At 39.2% G+C, this 20767-nt stretch overlaps 1 protein-coding gene across 2 annotated transcripts in view; it reads left to right on the forward strand.

Moving 5' to 3' along the window:
- Nucleotides 1–8901: 8901 nt before the first annotated feature.
- PRKCI (protein kinase C iota) overlaps nucleotides 8902–20767 on the forward strand; it is a 66167-nt gene continuing 54301 nt past the window's right edge. The window contains exon 1 of one of the 2 annotated variants that reach the window (XM_027583389.2): nucleotides 8902–9206. In XM_027583389.2, coding sequence (XP_027439190.2) covers nucleotides 9106–9206 — 101 coding nt within the window. In that variant the 5' untranslated portion in view covers nucleotides 8902–9105. The remainder of the gene's footprint in view (nucleotides 9207–20767) is intronic. The other variant, XM_027583388.2, reaches the window with a different exon arrangement.

The raw sequence follows: 20767 nt of genomic DNA on the forward strand, positions 1-20767 counted from the left end.
AAGAAAGTTCACAGTCCAGTGAATTTTTTCAAACCCAAAAGGGTCCAAGAGTTCCCAGAATCCTACAGTTCTAGACCGGAATTGGTCTTGGAGATCATGGACCTCATTTTCCAGTAAGAAAAAGCAGACCTCTAAAGGCTGCATAGCAACTTGTGGCCTATCTCATGTAAATTTGCCAAGGGACTCGGGTCTCTTTGAAATTACATTCTCTTACAAGTTAACAAAGGATTTTTTCAGTGAGTCCTTGATAAGGCATTTTTTCAGTTAGTCCTTGATAAAGTCCCTTCCAGATGAAAGACAACTGCTTCTGTTTTATACCACACTTATCTTCTGCGATAACTGCTATCAGAGATTGAAAACAAAATTCCTCCACCCTCGCTGCACATAATTACTCCTTTCTCTGAATTTCTATGGATCAGACTTGCTTTTCCACAAGATTAGCAATTTCTTCTGGACTGCGCTATTGCTTTTGATTGTTACATTATCTTGAATTGTTACTTATCACAGGTTTATGTGTGACCCTCCTACGTAAACTGCTCCAACTAGCCTTAGGGGCAAAAATTGGATTTTACTTTATTGTATGAAATAGAGAGCCTTGTATCTAGGGGACATGTGGTACATGTTTCTTGATATTATTTGTGTATTTAAATAATTCATGTTTAAAATAAGAAGCTAGTTGGCCTAAGTGTCATTCTGTTTTCCCTTTTCCATAGATAATAAGGCAGCTTACTCAGATGCTCAGGGTGAGAGGCTCTAGGGGAAAAGCACATTTTCTCATTTGGAAATTTTCTAGTGCCCCTCCACTTGCTTTCCTGGAGGAATGGAGAGACTAGAGACCCAATAACTAGTGCATAAATATATTTAAATATTTCTTTAATATTACTATTCAAGTTTTAAGATTCTATTAAAAGGATAAAAAAGATTGGCAGAATTCTCCCAAGAACTGAGTAAATTTAACTCTCAAGGGAACTCTGAGTGGTAGTTTTAAATTACTGAGGTAGAAAGTACAGAAAGACATCCTGTTTCTCTTATCTCAAGCTTGCTTTCTAGTTATGAGATGGAGAAACAAGATGGAATAATCTAGCCTCATATTGAATAGTGCCTTTTAGAACATAACCAAAATCTTTGGAACTGTTTCAGTTAAAATTTTATTTTTTTAAGATTTTGTTTTTTTAAGTAACCTCTATACCCAATGTGGGACTCAAACTCACAACCCCAAGATCAAGGGTTGCATGCTCTACTGATTGAGCCAGCCAGGCATCCCAATTTAAAATTTTAGTTTTTTTTCAAGATTTTATTGGTTTGTTTGAGAGAGAGAGAGAGAGAGGGAGAGCATGGGGGCAGGGCAGAGAGAGAAGGAGACTCCCCGCTGAGCAGGGAGCCAGGATAATGACCTGAGCCGAACACAGACGCTAAACCACCCAGGAGTTCCCCTGATTTAAAATTTTAAATTAAGACTAAATAAAAGGTTGCTAAACGAGAAAGAATGAGTATATCAGGAGATGCTACTCAGTATACTGTCATGCATCAATAGGAACACAGTGAGTCTATTAATTGATTGTGATGAGAACAAATTATGTGTGGGTTAAAGTGATTCTCTAATTACAACAGATCCGGACAGCATTTTCATACGTGGTTAGATCATAGAAAACAAATAAAAAACAAAATATGAAACTAAGAATTTTGGGAAGTTAATTTTCTTCTTCATCTGCCAGAAATCATTCATTCCCTGTTTCAAATTCATGATATGTAAAATTATGCTAATGAATGAAAAGCTTTGAGGCAATGATAAAAATCATTGTCATTTCCCTTCTCTGGACTTCATTTGTAAAATGAAGCCCAGACTTTTTGCTCCTCAAACTCATCACTGGACCAGCAGCATAAGTATCCCACAAAAGCTGGTTTGAAATGTAGAATCTGAGTCCCATTCTGTATCTTTTAAATCAGAATCTTCACTGTAATAAAATCTCTACTTAATTTGTATGCATATTAAAGTTTCAGGGACGCCTGGGTAGCCCAGTCGGTGAAGCGTCTGCCTTCAGCTCAGGTCATGATCCCAGGGTCCTGGGATCGAGCCCCACATCAGGCTCCTTGCTCAGCAGGGAGCCTGCTTCTCCCTCTCCCAGCAGCTCCCCCTGTTTGTGTGCGCTCTCTCTGTCAAATAAATAAAAATCTTTTTTTTAAGATTTTATTTATTCTTTGAGACACAGAGATACAGAGAGAGAGAGAGAGAAAGCATGAGCAGGGAGAGAGGCAGAGGGAGAGGGAGAAGCAGGCTCCTCGCTGAGCCAGGAGCCCGATGCGGGGCTCGATCCCAGGACCCTGGGATCACGAACTGAGCCGAAGGCAGACGCCCAACCATCTGAGCCACCCAGGCACCCCTAAATAAAAATCTTTTAAAAAAGAAAATAGAATTTAAAAAAATAAAAATAAAGCTTCAGAAGACTGAATTAGATGATATAAAGTAAATTCTATCTAGTAAACTCTACCAACCCATGATTCGAGTTGAAAGGTTCCGAGTTAGGTAAAATCAGAGTCACTTCCTTACAAGCTGTGTTTGACTTGAGTAAATAGATTGCTCAGCAAGCTGAACTAACTTTTCAGGTCACAGCTTTAACAGCTTTAAGGCAAACAGCAAATAAAGACTCGCTCTGCTGGTTTGGTGTTGCCAGCTTCCTTCCTCTTTCACTAAGATTAATTTTAGTATTTAAGTGGACGTAAACCAATATAAAATTATTTAAATATCAAATTAAATTTATCATAAATAAATTTATGATTTAATATATGTTAAATACCTAGAATTTTCTAAATGCCAAAAGAATTTACAAGGTAAGATTCCTGCTCTCGAGGCACCTAATGAAAATATTAGCTTCGCTGTAAAAGTCTCCGTGTCTGGAGCCCTTTGCTGATTTAATTATAGACTGATGTGTAATTTGTTATTATCTGGAAGAAGAAGCCATACCGATTCAGTGAAATACCTCCTGCTCAAGTTGCAGGATGATAAGACCAGTGTGCAGATGAACTAACAGGCAGCTTTATCTCTGGAGTGCTGTTCCCATTGACACTGTATGTGTGATTAAGCAGCCAGAAATCATTATAAACTATGAACCCGGCTTTTTCCTCTGATTTCTCTGTGGCCCAAAATAGAATACGGTTTAATTCAAGATCAGCAGAAATTCAATATGAAAAGTATTTGAGTCCGATAGGAAGCGGGTGGTGGCTGTAGAGAAAATGAGTGAGTCGTCCGTGGCAGGGGAGAGGGGTTGGCAACCTTGTTGGGGAGAAGGGTTGACTGTAGAGGCTGTGAGAAAGAACTGGGTCACTGAAGAGGCCAGTGCTGGGTGAGTGAGCAGCTGGAGCAGTGAGAATTTATTAGATAAAGTTTACATTTTCAATTGAATGTGCCAGCCTCACGGTTTGCTTTTTCAAATTGGAGGGGAGCTTGTATTTAATGGTTGATTGCTATTAGTGACAGCATCCTGGGTATGCAAACGTCATTAGACAATGATACTTCTAAACGAAGTTTCTATGTGTTGATGGAGGCTCCTTCAACGTGTTGTTTTACTAGTCAACTTTGTGCCTTTCAATCTAGCCAGACACAAGTGGGTTCTTCTGGTTCCCAAAGAAGACAAGGTAGTATTCATGAACTGTTGCAATTATTCTTTATCGCTTATTGGCACATAGCTTGCTATTTTGCATTTTTTTCCTCTTTATTGGTATATGTCCTGACATTCTACCTGGATTATATCTTTCTTGAAAAGGAGACAATACTGCCTGACACCAATTAACCTTATAGGAGTTAATTATGTCGAGATTTCTTTGAATATTCAGCAACCTTCATTAAGTAAATGTTTTAAAATTTTTTTGCATTACTGACTCCACTTAATGGAGCTCTCCATTAAAGCTCTCCACGGCTCATTAAAACAAACCTCTTCTTTCATGTGTTTTTGTATTAACATAGTACTACTTTATATTTTAAGATTTAAATAATTAGTCCAGCCTCGGGACAGCCTTATCAAATAAAGTCTGACCCTCGTCTTACAGGTAAGAAAAATGAAGCAAAGTGGTATTGTTCAGTATCAACAAACATTATTGAGAACCCGATATGGGCTAGGTACAGGGGACACAGTGATGAACCAGTTACAGTTCCAGCCTTATAAGCATGCCAGCAAAAAAGTAAACTATGATACTGTGAGAGACGTGCTTTATTCGATATATAAAACAGAATACAGAGCAAGAGTACAAAGAGGAAAAACAAAGAGAATGGATACCTAACAGCGTAGAGGAGCAGAGGTGAGTTTGCAAATGGTTCCTAGAGAAAGAGGGTGGCAGTTGGCCAGGCCTGGTGGGGACTGAGTTTGGGAGGGCATTTCAGACCAAGCAGAGGGTAACATAGATACAAAGACAGGGATATGTTGTCATTGGCATAAATAAATGAGCTTCCTTTCCTGTGATTGTCAGGGAACATGACATGAATCTTAAAATTATTTTAAGTTCAAAGTGAAGACATTTTATTTTATTTTTTAAAGATTGTTTTTTGGAGTGCCTGGGTGGCTCAGTCAGTTAAGCGTCTGCCTTCGGCTCAGATCATGATCCCAGGGTCCTGGGACCAAGCCCCATCTCAGGCTCTCTGCTCAGTAGGAGCCTGCTTCTCCCTCTCCCTGCCACTCCCCTGCTTGTACCCTCTCTCTGTCAAATAAATAAATAAAATCTTAAAAAAAAAGATTTTGTTTTTAAGTAATATCTATACCCAACCTGGGGCTTGAACTCACAACCCCAAGATCAAGTGTTGCATGCTCTACCAACTGAGCCAGCCAGGGGCCCCAAAGTGAGGACATTTTGAATAAGTTAAGGCTAAAACTGCTATATGTCATTATCTGTAGTGTGGGAGTGAGACTGGGGAACATAATAGGAATAAGTTTGTGAGGCTGGAGTGAAGGAGTACCCAGTTAACTTGGAGATAAAGTAGGCCACGTCAATGGGGCAGTGAGAGGGCATAGAAGAAGGGGGAAGGAGTCATGAGGGTATTCTCCATTCTAAATCAGCAAGGTTAATTAACACAATAAAAACTAAACTCTCTCCCTAACCTCAGCTGCCAGGACTCCAATCAGGAGTTTTGGTCATGGCTTCTGCTCTTGAAGGTTAAGTACAAAAATGTGCTATTAAGACACCACACGGGACCCATGTCTACTATTTATTATCTCATTCGTCATTTTCCAAATAGGTTATTTTTGCTCCACACTGGGACAAGTATTCTTGTGATCACGAAATAAGAAAATGTTAGCCAAAATATTTTAAATCTCTTAAGCCTGTGGATTTGCGCATTAATTAATTGTTCCTATTAAAGTTAATGCGGTGAGCCAAAGGCAGGTTATTTCAGCCCAGTGCTCAGTGTTTATCTCTGCAGGTCACAAAGTCCCCCCCATCCTCCGCAAATGATCTGGACTTGCAGTTTGAACACTTTTCTTCTCCTTTTAATGACATTATCCCATGCTCAGTGTAACCACTGAAGAATGCTAGGTTAAGGGCAGCAGGCTTACCCAAAGCTGAGGGTATTAGTAAGCATCATTAATAAGCACCAACAGAAATTAAATGGGCTGTGGGAGACTTGGTCACAGTGTCTACCACTGACTTTACATTTTGTACATTGCGGAAGAGGCATCAGAAATACCGTAGCAGGATTTATTAGATGACATAAAGAACATGGCAAACAAGTTTTCATATTTGATCCTGATTACAAGATACACTGGTGAGGCTCATTAAGAATGAATATAAAGGTCAACCTCTTCTGACTATTTGTGTTAGAGCAGCTCAATCTATAGAAAGGAAGTGGAATTTTCCTAAAGATATGATTAGTGTGATGCCAGGTTCCTTTTAAGCCCTTTTACAGAGTCCTCTTTTCTTTAAACTAAAGAGACGGCTCAATACTTTTCAGGGGTTTTTTTTTTTTTTGGTACTGAAAATAACAATTTCTGTGTCCTGATCATCCTATATGCATAACGCTTTGTGCCTTACATTTGTTTGAATTGCATCCCGTTGCCTTTAAACACTAAGGTCAGAGCACTTCTGGAATGGAAACATGAGGATCTCCCCATATATTCTCCCCAGTGAAACAACCAGAACTGGTGACAATTATAAATAAAAAATGACCATTGTGACATACAATATCAATAGCATAAAGGACAAAACCACAGGATTATCTCAATAGGTAGAGAAAAGGCGCTAAACAAACCCCAACACTCTTTCAAAATAAAAATAATCTGGCGCCTGGCTGGCTCAGTCGGTAGAGCACGCGACTCTTTATCTCCGTGTCTTGAGTTCAAACCCCATGTTGGGCACAGAGCTTACTTTATAAACAAAGAAAGAAAGAAAGTCAACAAACTAGGAATAGAAGTTCCTCAACCTGACAAAGGACATCTGCAAAAAAAAAAAAAAATCTAGAGTAATCACATCTGATGGCATAAGACTGAAAATTAGCCACATGAGATTAAGAGCAAGACAAAAATGTTCACACTCTCCTCTTTATCCAACAAAGTACTAGAAATTCTAGATAATGCATTCAGGCAAGAAAAAGAAACAGAAGGCATCCAAATTGGAAAGAGGTAAATCAATTTGTATTCTAAAATGGCATAATCTGGTGTATAGGAAATTCCAAGGGATCCACCAAAACACTATTAGAACTAATAAATGAGTTCAGCAAGCTCGTAGGATACAAGATGTGTGCAAAATTAATTTTCTATACACTGGCAATGAATAATCAAAAAATGAAATTAGGATGGGAATGTAAATTGACACAGCCACTATGGAAAACAGAATGGACATTCCTAAAAAAATTAAAAATAAAAAAGAGAACTATGATAAGATACAGCAATCTCAGTTCTGGTTATTTAGCTAAAGAAAACAAAAACACTACCTTGAAAAGATATCTGCACCCCCATGAAGCATTATTTACAATAGCCAAGACACGGAAACACATATTTACTATTTATAGATTCTTACTGATGACAAAAGTAAGCAATAAGCCTCCTCTGAAAATAGTAATTACCTTCAGAGCATGCTGAGGCCAATGATGAAGGATTTTTCAAACTGTTAAGGATCCAAAATAAAAAGCTTTTCACGCCATACCTTTTTAAATTCTCATTTCCCATATAACGTAAATTTCCTTTTCTAGAGGGCACCTGGGTGACTCAGTTGGTTAAGCAACTGCCTTCTGCTCAGGTCATGATCCCGGGGTCCTCTGATGGAGTCCCACATCTGGCACGCTGCTCAGCTGGGAGCCTGCTTCTCCCTTTCCTTCTGCCTACCACTCCCCCTGCTTGTGCTCTCTCTCATTGTCAAATAAATAAATCAAATCTTTAAAAAAAATTTTTTTCCTTTTTTAGAGCATTATATAATCTTTCAAATGTCACAGCATACTAAATTTTCTATTAATCCAATTAAAATTTCACAATCTCACTTCAGAAATAGTTTATATTTCATAGCTAATTGATTCATATTTAACATGTTGATGCGGTCCCTAATTCCCAATATTCTGATACCAAGTCTTTCAATGGGAATTTTTATTAAGAGTTTATAATCCAGGGGCACCTGGGTGGCTCAGTCGCTTAAGGGTCTGCCTTCAGGTCCTAGGAACCTAGGATCCAACCCCTCCTCCCACAACTCCCTGCTGCTGAGTGGAGAGCCTTCTTCTCCCTCTCCCTCTGCTGCTCCTCCTGCTTGTGCTGCTCTCTCTCTCTCTGTCAAATAAATACATAAAATCTTTTTTAAAAAGTGTTTATAATCCAAGTTTGTAGCAGTTGAAGGACATCATGTCAGACTGTCAGACATAACTGATGAGTCAATCCTCCAATCCTATTTTATCATAGTAGAGAAAGTTATTTCCTTGATTATTCCAGCCTTTTTAGCATGTGTTGGTGCCAGGATTGAGGCAGGAGCTGGATTCCTGCGACCTGTAATTGCAGTATGTGACAGAGCCAAGATCAGTGGAAGGTCAGAGACTAGGCTACAAGGTCGGATCGTTTATACTGTAATCTTTGGCAAGGCAGTGCTAGAAAAAAAATTTTTTAAAATGCTGATGGATGGATTGGATAAATACTGTGCACCTGTGTCATGCGATGGCATTATACAAGGGCCTAGGTATGGGGGCTGCAAAGAAAGAAATGTCGGTCTTTCATCATACCTTCTAGTTGAGTTTCCTCCTTTATTACGTTCATTATTACATTTGTTACATATGTTATTAAATTCTTTCCATAAAAGAGCTTGTGCTGAGCCGGTAATCAGTCTTGTTTCCCAAAAAGGCGCTATATAATTGCGATGGTTTATGCAACTGGAAGGAAGAATTCATCAGGCAACAAACTGTAGATCGTGACGAAGCCCAATCATTTCCAGTGACCTCAGATGCCCAAGCTACATTCAGGATTTCCAAGCCGAACACTCCCGGCGGCGTGCAAGCTGGAGACAGACTCACTCGGCTAGAAGGGGAGGATGGTTTCCTATGTAAAGAACCTCCAGTCCCAGAATCCCATCGGGACTCCAAATCCCAGAAAGCTGGCAGGGCAAATCTATCCCAGTCCCTAGTCGGCTGACCGCAGACGCGACCAAATTAGGAAACCGGGGTGAGATGCCGCAGCCTTTGTCCCTAATGTTTTCCCTGCAGGAAGGGGGCTTTTTAGGGAGAACTTTGGCATTCTCTCGTCACAGCTTCCAGGAAAGCCTCCCTCCCGGCCTATTTGATGTGAGAGCCAGCGTCTCCCATCCTCTCTCCCCCTTTTCCTAGCCCCCGTAAGAATGGTTCAGCCGGGCGGTGAGGCTCCTCGAGGTGGATCGATGGTTGCGCCCGCCCTCCCCCGGAATGTGGGCCTTTGGAGCTAGCGAGGTGGGAGGGACCGAAGAGGGGAGGCGTGCTGGGCCCGGGCGGCGGGAGGAGCCGTGCGGTTCCGGCTGCCCCGGCGAGGCGACCCTTGGGTCCGCGCCGCGGGCGGAGTGGACAGGTAAGCAAGCGGCAGCCGCGGCTCTGGAAGAGGCTCGGGCAGCGGAGACCCCCCTCGGCGCCCGGCGCGCCCCCCGCACCCTCGGCCTCCGGCTTTGAGGCGGGGGAGTAAGGAGATGCCGACTCAGAGGGACAGCAGTACCATGTCTCACCCGATCGCAGGCGGCGGCAGCGGGGACCATTCTCACCAGGTCCGGGTGAAAGCCTACTATCGCGGGTGAGTGTCTCAGAGTAGGGGTGGGGGTGGGAGGGGAGGGGAAAGGCCCGCCCGACTTGGACTGGAGGAGGGGAGGGTGAGGGGCTGGACATGTGGGCGAATTGGCCCGGGCGGGCGAATCTAGGGACTCGGGATCAGTCGGAGTGGTCGGGGGAGGAGCATGGGGCGCTACGTTGGGGCACCCCAAGGTGTGTTGCAGGGCGCCCGGGAGTCGCGCGGCTGATGGTCCAGCCTAGGGTCCGAGGGAGGAGTCTTGGAATAGAGCAGGTCCACCTGGTGGGTTCGAGAGAGACTCGCCTACTAAGAGATTTACAAGGGCTTTACGTCATTAAGTCTGGATGTGTTTGGGGTTGAGAGTTGATTCCGAGTGATGCCTCAGTGAACTAAGTTTGCTATGGGCTTAAAAGACAGTACTACTTTAGTTTGCTGGCTCTTTTGATTACCAGAAGGCCTAAAGCCTCTGGTTCTCTTAAGTCAGGTTTACCTTCCTCGCCTAGAAGAGTTCACAAAGTGTATCTGGACTATGGTCAGGCTGCCTGTGTATTAGACATAGGAGTTATTATTTAAGAGTAAAGTTGAACCGTTTTTAGGGATGTGCATTAGGTGCTTATGTCTCGCCAAGATTAGGTTGTATATGTGTAAATTAAAAATTTGTGAATGCTGCTTTGTCAGTGTTGCTTCAAGGACCATTTGATGGGGGGAAACACTGCAGGGAGAGAAGAGGACGAACGGAGGCATAGTTCTAAAATCTGTGATCTTTACTCATATTGTTATCCAAGTTATAACTCCTGTGCTTACCAGGAATAATCCAGTCCTAATATTGTGGTATCAGATCATGTTCTATAATCAGTGACCTGAAATATCCCCCTTCCCTTGAATTCAGTTGTGGTTTGAAATATGGGATAATTACATTTAGTAGCATTAGAAAGGTGAAATGTTAGTGTGAACATGAAGATTTGAAGCTAAGGGTTAACTGAAAACCCAATGGCTTTGGCCTGTCTTACTATTTGTCCAAGCAGAAGTAAGTTGCTTAAAAAAAAACAAAACAAAACTCAAGCACTAAGAGGTTGAAACTGCGTTGCATACTTTTACATTCCTGAGGGGATCAGGGAAGATAGCAAACTTTCAAAACGCCTCTCTTGTTTTGATTTCGAAGGAAATAGAAGGCCTAAAATGTGTTATCGGTTTATGTAACGACTTACTAGTTCGCTTGCTGCCATGTAGCCTCTGACCTCTTATTAGCTTGACTGTATTCAGCAGTAGTTTACAAGAATTATTTTGGACAGTGTCAGTGTTTTTGCTTAAATTGATCAAGGAGGTCTTCATTTTAAAACAATACCAAGAAGTGTGTGTATGTTTTTCAAAAGTTTGTAGCAGTCACACAAGAACTGTTTTGACTTGAATACGGTCAGCTATGAACTTTGGACTGTGGCGGAAAGAAGCTTTGCTTCCTTTACCTTACCTTTAATTTGATAGATGAGATATTTCACTTTTTTTTTAAGAATATTGATTGGACATACAGACTTTTTTTTTTAAATAAGATTTTATTTATTTGACAGAGAGTGAGAGAGCACAAGCAGGGGCAACAGCAGAGGGAGAGGGGAAAGCAGGCTCCCCGCTGAGCTGGGAGTGGACTTGGGGCTCAATCCCAGGACCCTAGGACCATGACCTGAGCCCAAGGCAGATACTTAACCGACTGAGCCACCCAGGAGCCCCTCACTTTCCATTTTATAAAGTTGACAGTCCATGAGTTATTAGGCCCAGAGAATGAAATATATAGTGGGTGTTTTTTTTTTTAAGGTGTCTCATTATTGACAATTTAAAAAAACTGGATTAAATGAATATACTCACATGGTAGGAATGTGCAAATTGTACAGAGGTATAAAAAAAGTGTCTTCCATCCCATCATCCCAGCTTCCAGAGGTATCCTGTTGACAGTTTTTCTGTTCTTCTGGAGGTTGCCTTTATTTAAAAGTTATACTTCTGTTTCATGAGTCAACTTTAGATAGTACCTATTAATCCCATCCTCTCAAAGATGAGAAATAGGGTGAATACTAGCTTTTGCTTGCTCTTCTCCTGGTTGGTGCGTCTCAATTTTTGATAGTTAAACTATTATTTTCAGTTCTCTGGTTTACATTTATGACTTTAAACAATGTAAATTCTTGTCTTATTAAATTTAGATAGTTTGCAATGATTTTAACTATGAAGAGGAAGAAATTTAGTTTCCCCCCATTTTTACTGGTTTGATAAATGTAGATAGGCCTAGTTAGTAAATTAAAATTATTATAAACTTCTCCTTTGGAAAGAAATCAGTCTGTTATATTTTAGTAACGTAGGTGTCATATTGTCTTGGCTTATTGCTACAATTATTTTTATAAAAGAGAATAAAAAAGGACATATAACCCTTTTAGTGCCTGACTAAAATTTCTCCAAGACATTCAAGTTAACATTTTGCTTTTTAAAATCAATGAATTTTTGCTAAAGAGTGAAACAATCAAACCCTTGCCCTTTATTGCTTTTTATTCATTGAAAGCTTTCTAACAGTGCCTTCATTTCAAGCCTCATTTAAAGACAACATCAGCACTCTCTAAATTGTACCAATTTCTTTCCCCTGAAATTAGATCTGTTAAGATTATATGTTTATTAACAATAGTCTAACCTGGTGGTTTTGATATTACATAGTCAGCTGCTCATTACTACAGATGAAACTAAAATGAGTCACCAGTGAGGATAGCTAATAAACAGGTTGGCTAACTAGAACACCTACCTGATTTTAAAATAGAAAATCCTTCCTTTATATCAAGAAATGTAAGGACAATGTGCATTTGAAAAAAGTTTCTTTTCTTTCAGATCTTATGAAAGGTCATTATCAGAAAGTTTTCTCCTTATCCCCTTCTAACAGTATTTCTTTCCAGTGAACATTGAATCTTGGAATAGCCAGAATTTTTTTTTAAGATTTATTTATTTATTTATTTGAGAGAATGGAAGAGTGAGAGGGAGAAGCCGACTCCCTGCTGAGCAGAGAGCCCGATGTGGGACTCGATCCCAGGACTCTGGGATCATGACCTGAGCCAAAGGCAGACGCTTAACCAACTGAGCCACCCAGGTGCCCATAGCCAGAACTTTTTAGTGAATAAATTGCCTTCTTTCAAAGATGTGTATAGTGTTCTCTCATTCAGTTAAATTTGTTCTTAGTGCAAATGTGATGTCCCTCTAGATATAACAGAGATTTAATTAGATTTTTTTCTAGTTTTTAAGCAGGAGATTAATAACATTGAGAATCTGACTGTATTGGGGTGCCAGTTGGTTAGTTGCCTGACTCTTGATTTTGGCTCAGGTCATGATCTTGGGGTGGTGAGATCGAGACCAGTGTGGGGCTCCATGTTCGTTGGGGAGTCTACTTGATATTCTCTTTCCCTGTCCCTCTGCTCCTCCCCCCAGCACGTACTTGAACTTTCTCTCTAAAATAAATAAATAATCTTAAAAAAAAAAAAAAAAGAATCTGACTGTGTCACGGCCTATACACCCTTCTTTCCTTGACATGGGAGCTTGTCCGTGAGTGGCCTTCCTTCTTCAATCATTACCTAGTAGTGTTAGGAGGAAGAGAAACAGGTTTTGTTGGTTAGTGATAAATTGCTATTGTATGTGCTTTTCCTTATATTAAAGTTACTTGATATTGTGGGATAGAGTTTAACAAGATGTCTGGACTACTTATTTCATTGTACGTTATAAATGTATGGGAAATTTTGTAAAAAGTTCGTAAAAACGCTTTTTAAACCACGGCCATTGAACGGTTTTAACAATCTAGAGGATTCTTTCTGTGCACGTCTACAAATAGGAGGAGATTAACTCCTTATATATTTGGATTGTATGGCTGGCTCAGTGAAGAAGTATGCAGGATTTTTCTGTGAACAAGTCTTGGCAAGACTTGTTTTTAAGAGTATTGCAAAATAATTTCAGCAATATAAAGCATATCTCTATAATGTTCTAAGGAAATACAAATAGTATATTGAGTTGGGAGTTGAGAGAATGTTAATTATTGGTCCTGGAGCTTCTGGCATGGTACCTAACCACAGGACAACTGATCATAGCTTTATCAGAGAAAGAGAAAGGACTTGGTGGCCTGGTGCCAAAAACCAAAACAGCTCTCTCAGAAATTTGAATCAGATAATATGGAGATAAATTGCTTGTTAGCAGTGAAGACTGGAGCTGAAGAGTTAAGGGAGAGGCTAGTGAGGCCAAGACCAACCATGTGCAAACGTCAGGTCTGAGAAAGCAGAGGAGAAGGAAGCAGCTTTCTGCAGAAAAAATTCTTCCTGGAGATCCATAATAGCTTTCTAATACAACTCCCAATCCTCTTGTTAAGGTAACTTGAGTGTTTGGGTTTTTTTTTTTTTAATGGTTGAAATGAGCATAATTAAAACCTGAATTTTTAAAATTCCAGTCTTGCTTAGGATTCCACATATTACCTAAAGTGTGTTTAAACTCACTTTAATAAATATTGTTGAATACCTACTGCCTACTCTAAGGTAGGCACATGGTGCTAGGGTGGACACAGAGGGTGTAGAGGTGAATAAGCTAAGGCTCTGCCCTCAAGGGTCTGAGAAACTTTTAGGAGGAAAGACATAGAAGAGTTAATAAAGGAGTGTGTATATGTTTATATGTAAGGTGCTTGCAGGGATGGATACTGGGGAGGTGTTTGGGGTTTGGGAAACCTTACTAGAGGATGAAATGTTTGTGGCTTTTAAAGGGTAAATAGGTTTGCCTGGTTGATGAAGATGTTGGGTGGGGGTCATTCCAGGCATTGCACAACTGCGTGGTATGTTTGGGGAATTCAGATCAGTTTAGTTGTTAGTCCCATAGTCATTCCTTATTAGGACATAGAGTTTGAAGTGGGCACTGATAAGAAGTGAGACTAAGAAGAAGGCTCACAAGCACTACTCGTGAAGATTCTTGAATATCATACTTTGGGTTCGGACTTTTTTCCATTGGTGAGGGTTTTAAGTAAGAGATCCATGCTTAGATTTTCATCTTAGAAGGATCACTCTTGGACCCAGTATGGGCGATGAATTAGCAGTGGATGAAGACTAATTGGAGGCTTTGGAAGTAGTCCAGCTGAGAATTCAGAGGAGGAGAGGATATGGATTGAACAGCGATTTTAGGGGATGGAATCAGTGTGAATTATAGGTTGACTCCTGTGGGGAAGAGGAGTCTGACAATAATAGGTTTCTTGCTTGAGAGAGACTAGGGAATATAGGAGGAAGAGATTAGTGAGAGGAGGTAATTCATTACCTGGAACAAGTGACCGAATTTTGAGTTCATCATGCTTTGTGGGCGTCCAGGTGGAAATGCCCAGAATTAACTGACCAATCATTTATTGTGTGCCTGCTGTATGTCCCAAGCCCTGTACCTGGCAGCTAACCTAGGCAGGAATGTGGCTGAGAATGATGACAGGAACAAAAATGTCACCAGTGACCAAATGCAGATGACAAAGGCAAGGCACTAAAACTAAATTTTAAAAATGCAGATGTACAGAAAGTGAAAGGTTCCCCTTGTAGCCTCTCACCCCCACTTCCTAATGGTACCCATTGTTAATAGTTTGGGGAAGTCTACATCGTATTAATATATCTGTAAGTATAGATATTGTGTACACACATACCCTTTTATTTTTCAAGTAAACAGATTCTATTTCTACACATTTTTCTGCAACTTGATTTGTTTTCATTCATGATCATCTTTCCATGTTAAGGTAGACAGGGATAAATAGATACATATATAGAGAGCAATCTGCTTACTTTATAATTGATATATAGTGTTCTATAGTATTGTTATACCATAATTTAATCTTTTTCCTGATTGATGAGCATAAAAAATTACTTTCATTAAATCACTATTTCAAATTATGCTGAAGGAACCTCCTTTTTATTTAATATATATTCCTGCAAACATGGTCCAAAATTTGCCTGTTTTAAAACTTGATATTGTCCTCCAAACACTTACCAATTTCTGTTCCAAACAACAGTGTACAAATGAAGTGTTTTCCTTGTGTTCCCATTGCATATTGTTGGTCTTTAAAAATTTTCCCAGTAGGGGGCGCCTGGGTGGCTCAGGCAGTTAAGCGTCTGCCTTCCGCTCAGGTCATGATCCCGGAGTCTTGAGATCGAGCCCCGCATCGGGCTCCCTGCTTAGCGGAGAGCCTGCCTCTCCCTCTCCCTCTGCACCCAATGTGCACGCGCTCTCTCTCTCAAATAAATAAAATCTTCAAAAAAAATAAAAATTTTTCCAATAGGCAACACATGCTAACTTTTTTATAGCTCTTTTATACATTACTGATCATTTGTAGTTCTTCTGTTTGTTTATTCATGTCTTTTGCCCAGTTCTTCTCTTGGATTCTGTCCTTCTATTGTGCTCTCTCTCTCTGTCAAATAAATAAATAAAAATCTTTAAAAAAATATTTTTTCATCTATTAATTATGCAGCTTTTCAAGTGATTATCTTTTCAATAAATCTGATATTTGGGGGTTTAGTTATTTGTAGTGTACTGACACAGCTTAGTTTTTTAAAAATGTATTCTAATACTGTTATTAAAATAGGTTCTTTCACCACTGAGTTGAAGGACAACTTTGTTGTATACTAAACTTATCAGATGGAATGTAAGTACTTTTTATTCGGTTTCATTGATTTTTTTTTTTTAAGATTTTATTTATTTGAGAGAGCGAGCACAGGCAGAGGGAGAGGCAGAGGGAGTGTGAAAGGGAGAAGTGGACTCCCCGCGGAGCAGGGAGCCCGACGCACGACTCCATCCCAGGCCCCTGGGATCATGACCTGAGCCGAAGGCAGACGCTTAACCAACTGAGCCACCCAAGGGCCCCCAGAAAAAAAAATCTAATTGGTATTTTGATTTGGAATTGCTTTGAATTTATAGGTTAATGTGAGAACTGATAGTTCTATAATATTGAGCTTTGCCTTGTAAGTATAATCCCTATTTATTGATCTTTTTCACGGTTTTCAGTAAAATTCCTGTCCCTTAAATCTTACACATTGCCTGTTAAATTTATTCTTAAATGTTTTATAATTTTATTGCTTTTGTGAATGGGATCTTTTGTTTTCATAGGCTTACTAAATACCATCTATTTTTGAATATTTAAGTGGTCACCCACCTTATTCTAATAATTTCTTAGTTAACTATCTTAGAATTTATAGCTAAATAATGTCATCTGGAAATAACAATTGTGCCTCTTCTTTACTATATATCTCACTTATTTAATTTTTCTTATCTTTACTATTTGGCTAGGTTTTCTAGACAGTGCTGAATTTTAGCAGTGATTCTTTTATCTTTTTTTTTTTTTTAAGAGAAGGAAAGGGGGAGCAGGGAGGGGCAGAAGGAGAGAGGGGGAAAGAGAATCTCAAGCAGGATCCATGCCCAGCATGGAGCCCAGTGCGGGGCTCCGTCTCACCACCGTGAGATCATGCGCTGAGCCGAAATCAACAGTTGGACGCTTGACTGACTAAGCCACCCAGACACCCCAGCAGTGATCTTTTATCTTAATGAAATATTATCATTAGTTAGAAAAATTTCACCAAATTATCTTCAAACATACCAGTCTCCTTTTGCCCCTTTGAGATATGCTAAAGAGCATAGAAACTAATCTTTATAATGTACCCAGTTGTTCCAAGAACTATGATAAGTGTTTTGTTTTATTTAATCTTCACGACAGTATTCAGAGGCAGATATCATTATCTGCATTGTATGGATGGTAACATTGAGTTTTACCCTTCAGAGAAATTTCTTTTTCTCCTTTTACTCTATTGACGGGGTTTTTAAAAATCATTTTTTTGCTTTATTGTCAAATTCATATTTCACAGTTCTTTTTGAGCCAGTTTTCTATTTTTTTATTAAGATTTTTTATTCACTTAGAGAGAGAGAGAGTGAGCACAGAGAGGGGCAGAGGGAGAGGGAAAGAGAAATTCCAGCAGACTCCTCCCTGAGCTCAGAGCCTGACAGGAGTGAGGAGAGTCGGGGGGAGGGTGGCTTGCCTCCATCTCAGGACCCTGAGATCATGACCTGAGCCGAAACCAAGAGTTGGACACTCAACCAACTGCACCACCCAAGGGCCCCATCTATCATCTTGATCATTAAAAAAATGGAAGTTGCTTTATGACTTTCTTATGAATAACAATTTGAGGAGTGATACTATGAGATTGTATGAATATTCTGTTTCCTCAGAACCTTTAACCCAGTGATTTTACCATCCATGGATAATTCTATCTAAATCTATTATATCAGTGATTACAAATAAGACTTTTTTCTCTTTATACTACATTTAATTTGGGAGAAAAGGTTATTTTGAGATAGCAGAAGGACTGAACCGGTGGTTCTTTTTTCAGGTTTATTTTTAAAAGCAATTAATCCTACAGAAAAACTTTAGAGTCTATATTTTAGAACATAGGAACATAATGAATGCTTAAAGCAGTTTGTCTTCTGAAGCCCAGTAGCAAAATTAAAACTGCCTTTTTTTTCTTCTTTTTTAAAAATTCAGCTAAAACTATATCTAAATTTGCCATTTTGGGAATCTTTGTGGTGAAGCAGACTATATTCTGTCGAAGACCAGTGGTAAGATAATTTATGCTAACACTGAAGTTAAAACCAGAAAAAAAAATCTTTCATGCATAATTGGTTTTATACCTTTAGAATGAAATATCTTTATTTTGCAGCTCATTTTTAGCTTTAGTGCTGTAATAAGGATCTGGTGTTTGTAGAGGGTATGAACATGGTGCTTTCTCAATTACTTAGAGAAGTGTTTATATAAAACTCCCTTAAATGTTTTAGTTCCTGGAACTTAAGGAGTGGCAGTTGATAAAGCATGACTCCTTCACTGAGTCTCTTTAGGATGTTTGTACTTATGTTTTTTAAGGATTATTTAGAAAATATTTGTTCTGATAAATATTTTTTAGCTCTTGAAAAGTAAGATTTCTTAAAAGTCCCTATTGTTTACAGACATGCTTATGTATGTGTTAATTGTAAGTTCATGTGGACCTTAGTAAGGAAGTCATGTTTTGATGATATCTGATACTAATTTTTTTCCCTTGCATTCAAAAAACATAATGCCATACTTGTTCTTTGCCAGAGAAAGTCTGTGGGAGCCTTTCCTTCTCTCATTTAATTCTAAAATACATTCTCTCAACCCTTACTCCCTCATACTAATAACCTTGAGGGTATTTTGAAAGAAAAATTGCTGGGCAGGTGGGCAGGAGGATGGGCTAATTGGGTGATGGGTGTTAAGGAGGGCACTTGTGATGAGCATTAGGTGTTATATGTAAGTGATGAATCACTAAATTCTACTCCTGAAACCAATACTATATTTAACTAACTTGAATTTAAATAAAAGCTTGGAAGAAAAAAAATAAATAAAATTGAATTACAAAAACGAAATTGCTTTAAGGTAAGCATATTCTCTTATAATGTTGTTAGAAGAAGGAACTATTTTCTTTTTTTTTTTAAGATTTTATTTATTTATTCATGAGAGACAGAGAGAGGCAGAGGCAGAGGGAGAAGCAGGCTCCCCAAGGAGCAGGGAGCCTGATGCGGGACTCAATCTCAGGACCCTGGGATCATGACCTGAGCCAAAGGCAGACACTTAACCATCTGAGCCACCCAGGCGCCCAACGAACTATTTTCTATTTTTATTTTCTTTTTTAAAAATAAAATTTTAAAAAATTTAAGACAATTTTATTCATAAAATTCATTTTAAATTTTGTAAATATTTTATTTATATTTTTTACTAGAAAGTAAATTTTATAATAAAATCATACCTTTATATGGTAAATAAATTGTTAATCTGTACTATTCAGAAGAGTCTAAATACAAAGTACATCCTCTTTCCATCTCTAATCTCTCTCCAATCTCCAGTTCCACCACCCAGAGTTAACTACTTTTAAAATTTTGTTTTGTTTTGAGGTGGCTGGGTGAATCAGTCAGTTAGGCATCCGACTCTTGATTTCAGCTCAGGTCATGATCTCAGGGTCCTGAGACTGAGCCAGCGTTGGGCTCTGCGCTGGGTATGGAACCTGCTTAAGAGTCTTTCCCTCTCCTTCTACCCCTTCCCCACTCCCCATGCTCACTCTCTCAAAAAAATAAATAAAAATAAAAACCTGTAAAATTTTGTTTTATTATATCCATTGCTCAATATGAAAGATGAGGAATTTAGTACTTCTTTATCACTGTCTCTCCTATTTTTAGTTCTAATGGTTATGTTTGTAACTTAAATAATGTACCTTCTGCTTTTCTTTTTAATTGTGGTTAAAAAAAACCACTAAATTTACATCTTAACCATTTTTAAGTGTACAGTTCAGTAGTGTTAACTATATTCACTGTGTTGTGCAACCAATCTCTAGAACTTTTTCATTTTGTAAAACTGAAACTGTACCTGTTGAACAACTCCCCATTTCCTTCTCCTCCCCCCAACCCCTGGGAACCACTGTTCCAATTAAATGGAGTCTGCAGTATTTGTCTTTTTGTGACTGGCCCATTTCACTTAACATAATGTCTTCAAAGTTCATCCATGTGTCAGAATGTCCTTACATTCATTCATTCATTCATTCATTCATTCATTTAAGTTTATTTATTTATTTAAGTAATCTCTGCACCCAGTGTGGGACTCTAACCCAGGACCCTGAGATCAAGAGTCGCATGCTCCTCTGACTGCTCCAGCCAGGTGTCCCAGAATTTCCTTAAAGGCTGAATAATATTCCTTTGTGTTTATATATCACATTTTGTTTATCCATTCCTCTGTTAATGGACACTTGGGTTGCTTCCACCTTTTGGTTATTGTGAGTAATGCTACTATGAACATGGGTGTACAAATAATTTGTCGGAGTCCCTGTGTCCGGTTCTTTTGGACCTGTACCCAGAAGTGGAATTATGGGATCAAATGGAAATTCTGTTTTTAATTTTTGAGGACCCTCTGTACTGTTTTCCGTAGCTGCCGCACCGTTTCACACTCCCACCAACAGTGCGCGAGGCTTGTGTTTCTCCACATCCTTGTCAACACTTGTTAGTCTGTTTAGTTTTGTTTTGTTTTTGATAGTAGTTATCCTAATGGGTATGAGGTGATATTTCATTATGGTTTTGATTTGTATCTCCCTAATGATTAGCGATGTTGAACATCTTTTCATAAACTTGTCTATTTGTATATCATTTTGGAGAAATGTTGGTTCAAATCCTTTGCCCATCTTTTATTTGGATTATTTGTTTTTTTCTTTTTCTTTTTTTCAAGATTTTATTTATTAGAGAGAGAAAGAGAACGAACAGGGGGAGGGGCAGAGGGAGAGGAAGAAGCAGACTCCGTGCTGAACGGGGAGGCTGATGTGGGACTCAGTCCCAGGACCCTGGGATCATGACCTGAGCAGAAGGCAGACGCTTAACTGACTGAGCAACCCAGGCGCCCCTATTTGGTTTTTTCTTGTTCCCTGTTTTTATTTTTAAATGATTAGTTTTAGATAAGAGTATTGACTCTCTACTAGGAAAGAAACATTTTGAATTTATACTTTTATCTTCTCCAC

Source organism: Zalophus californianus, chromosome 1, assembly GCF_009762305.2.
Source record: "Zalophus californianus isolate mZalCal1 chromosome 1, mZalCal1.pri.v2, whole genome shotgun sequence".
Taxonomy (NCBI): Eukaryota; Metazoa; Chordata; class Mammalia; order Carnivora; family Otariidae; genus Zalophus; species Zalophus californianus.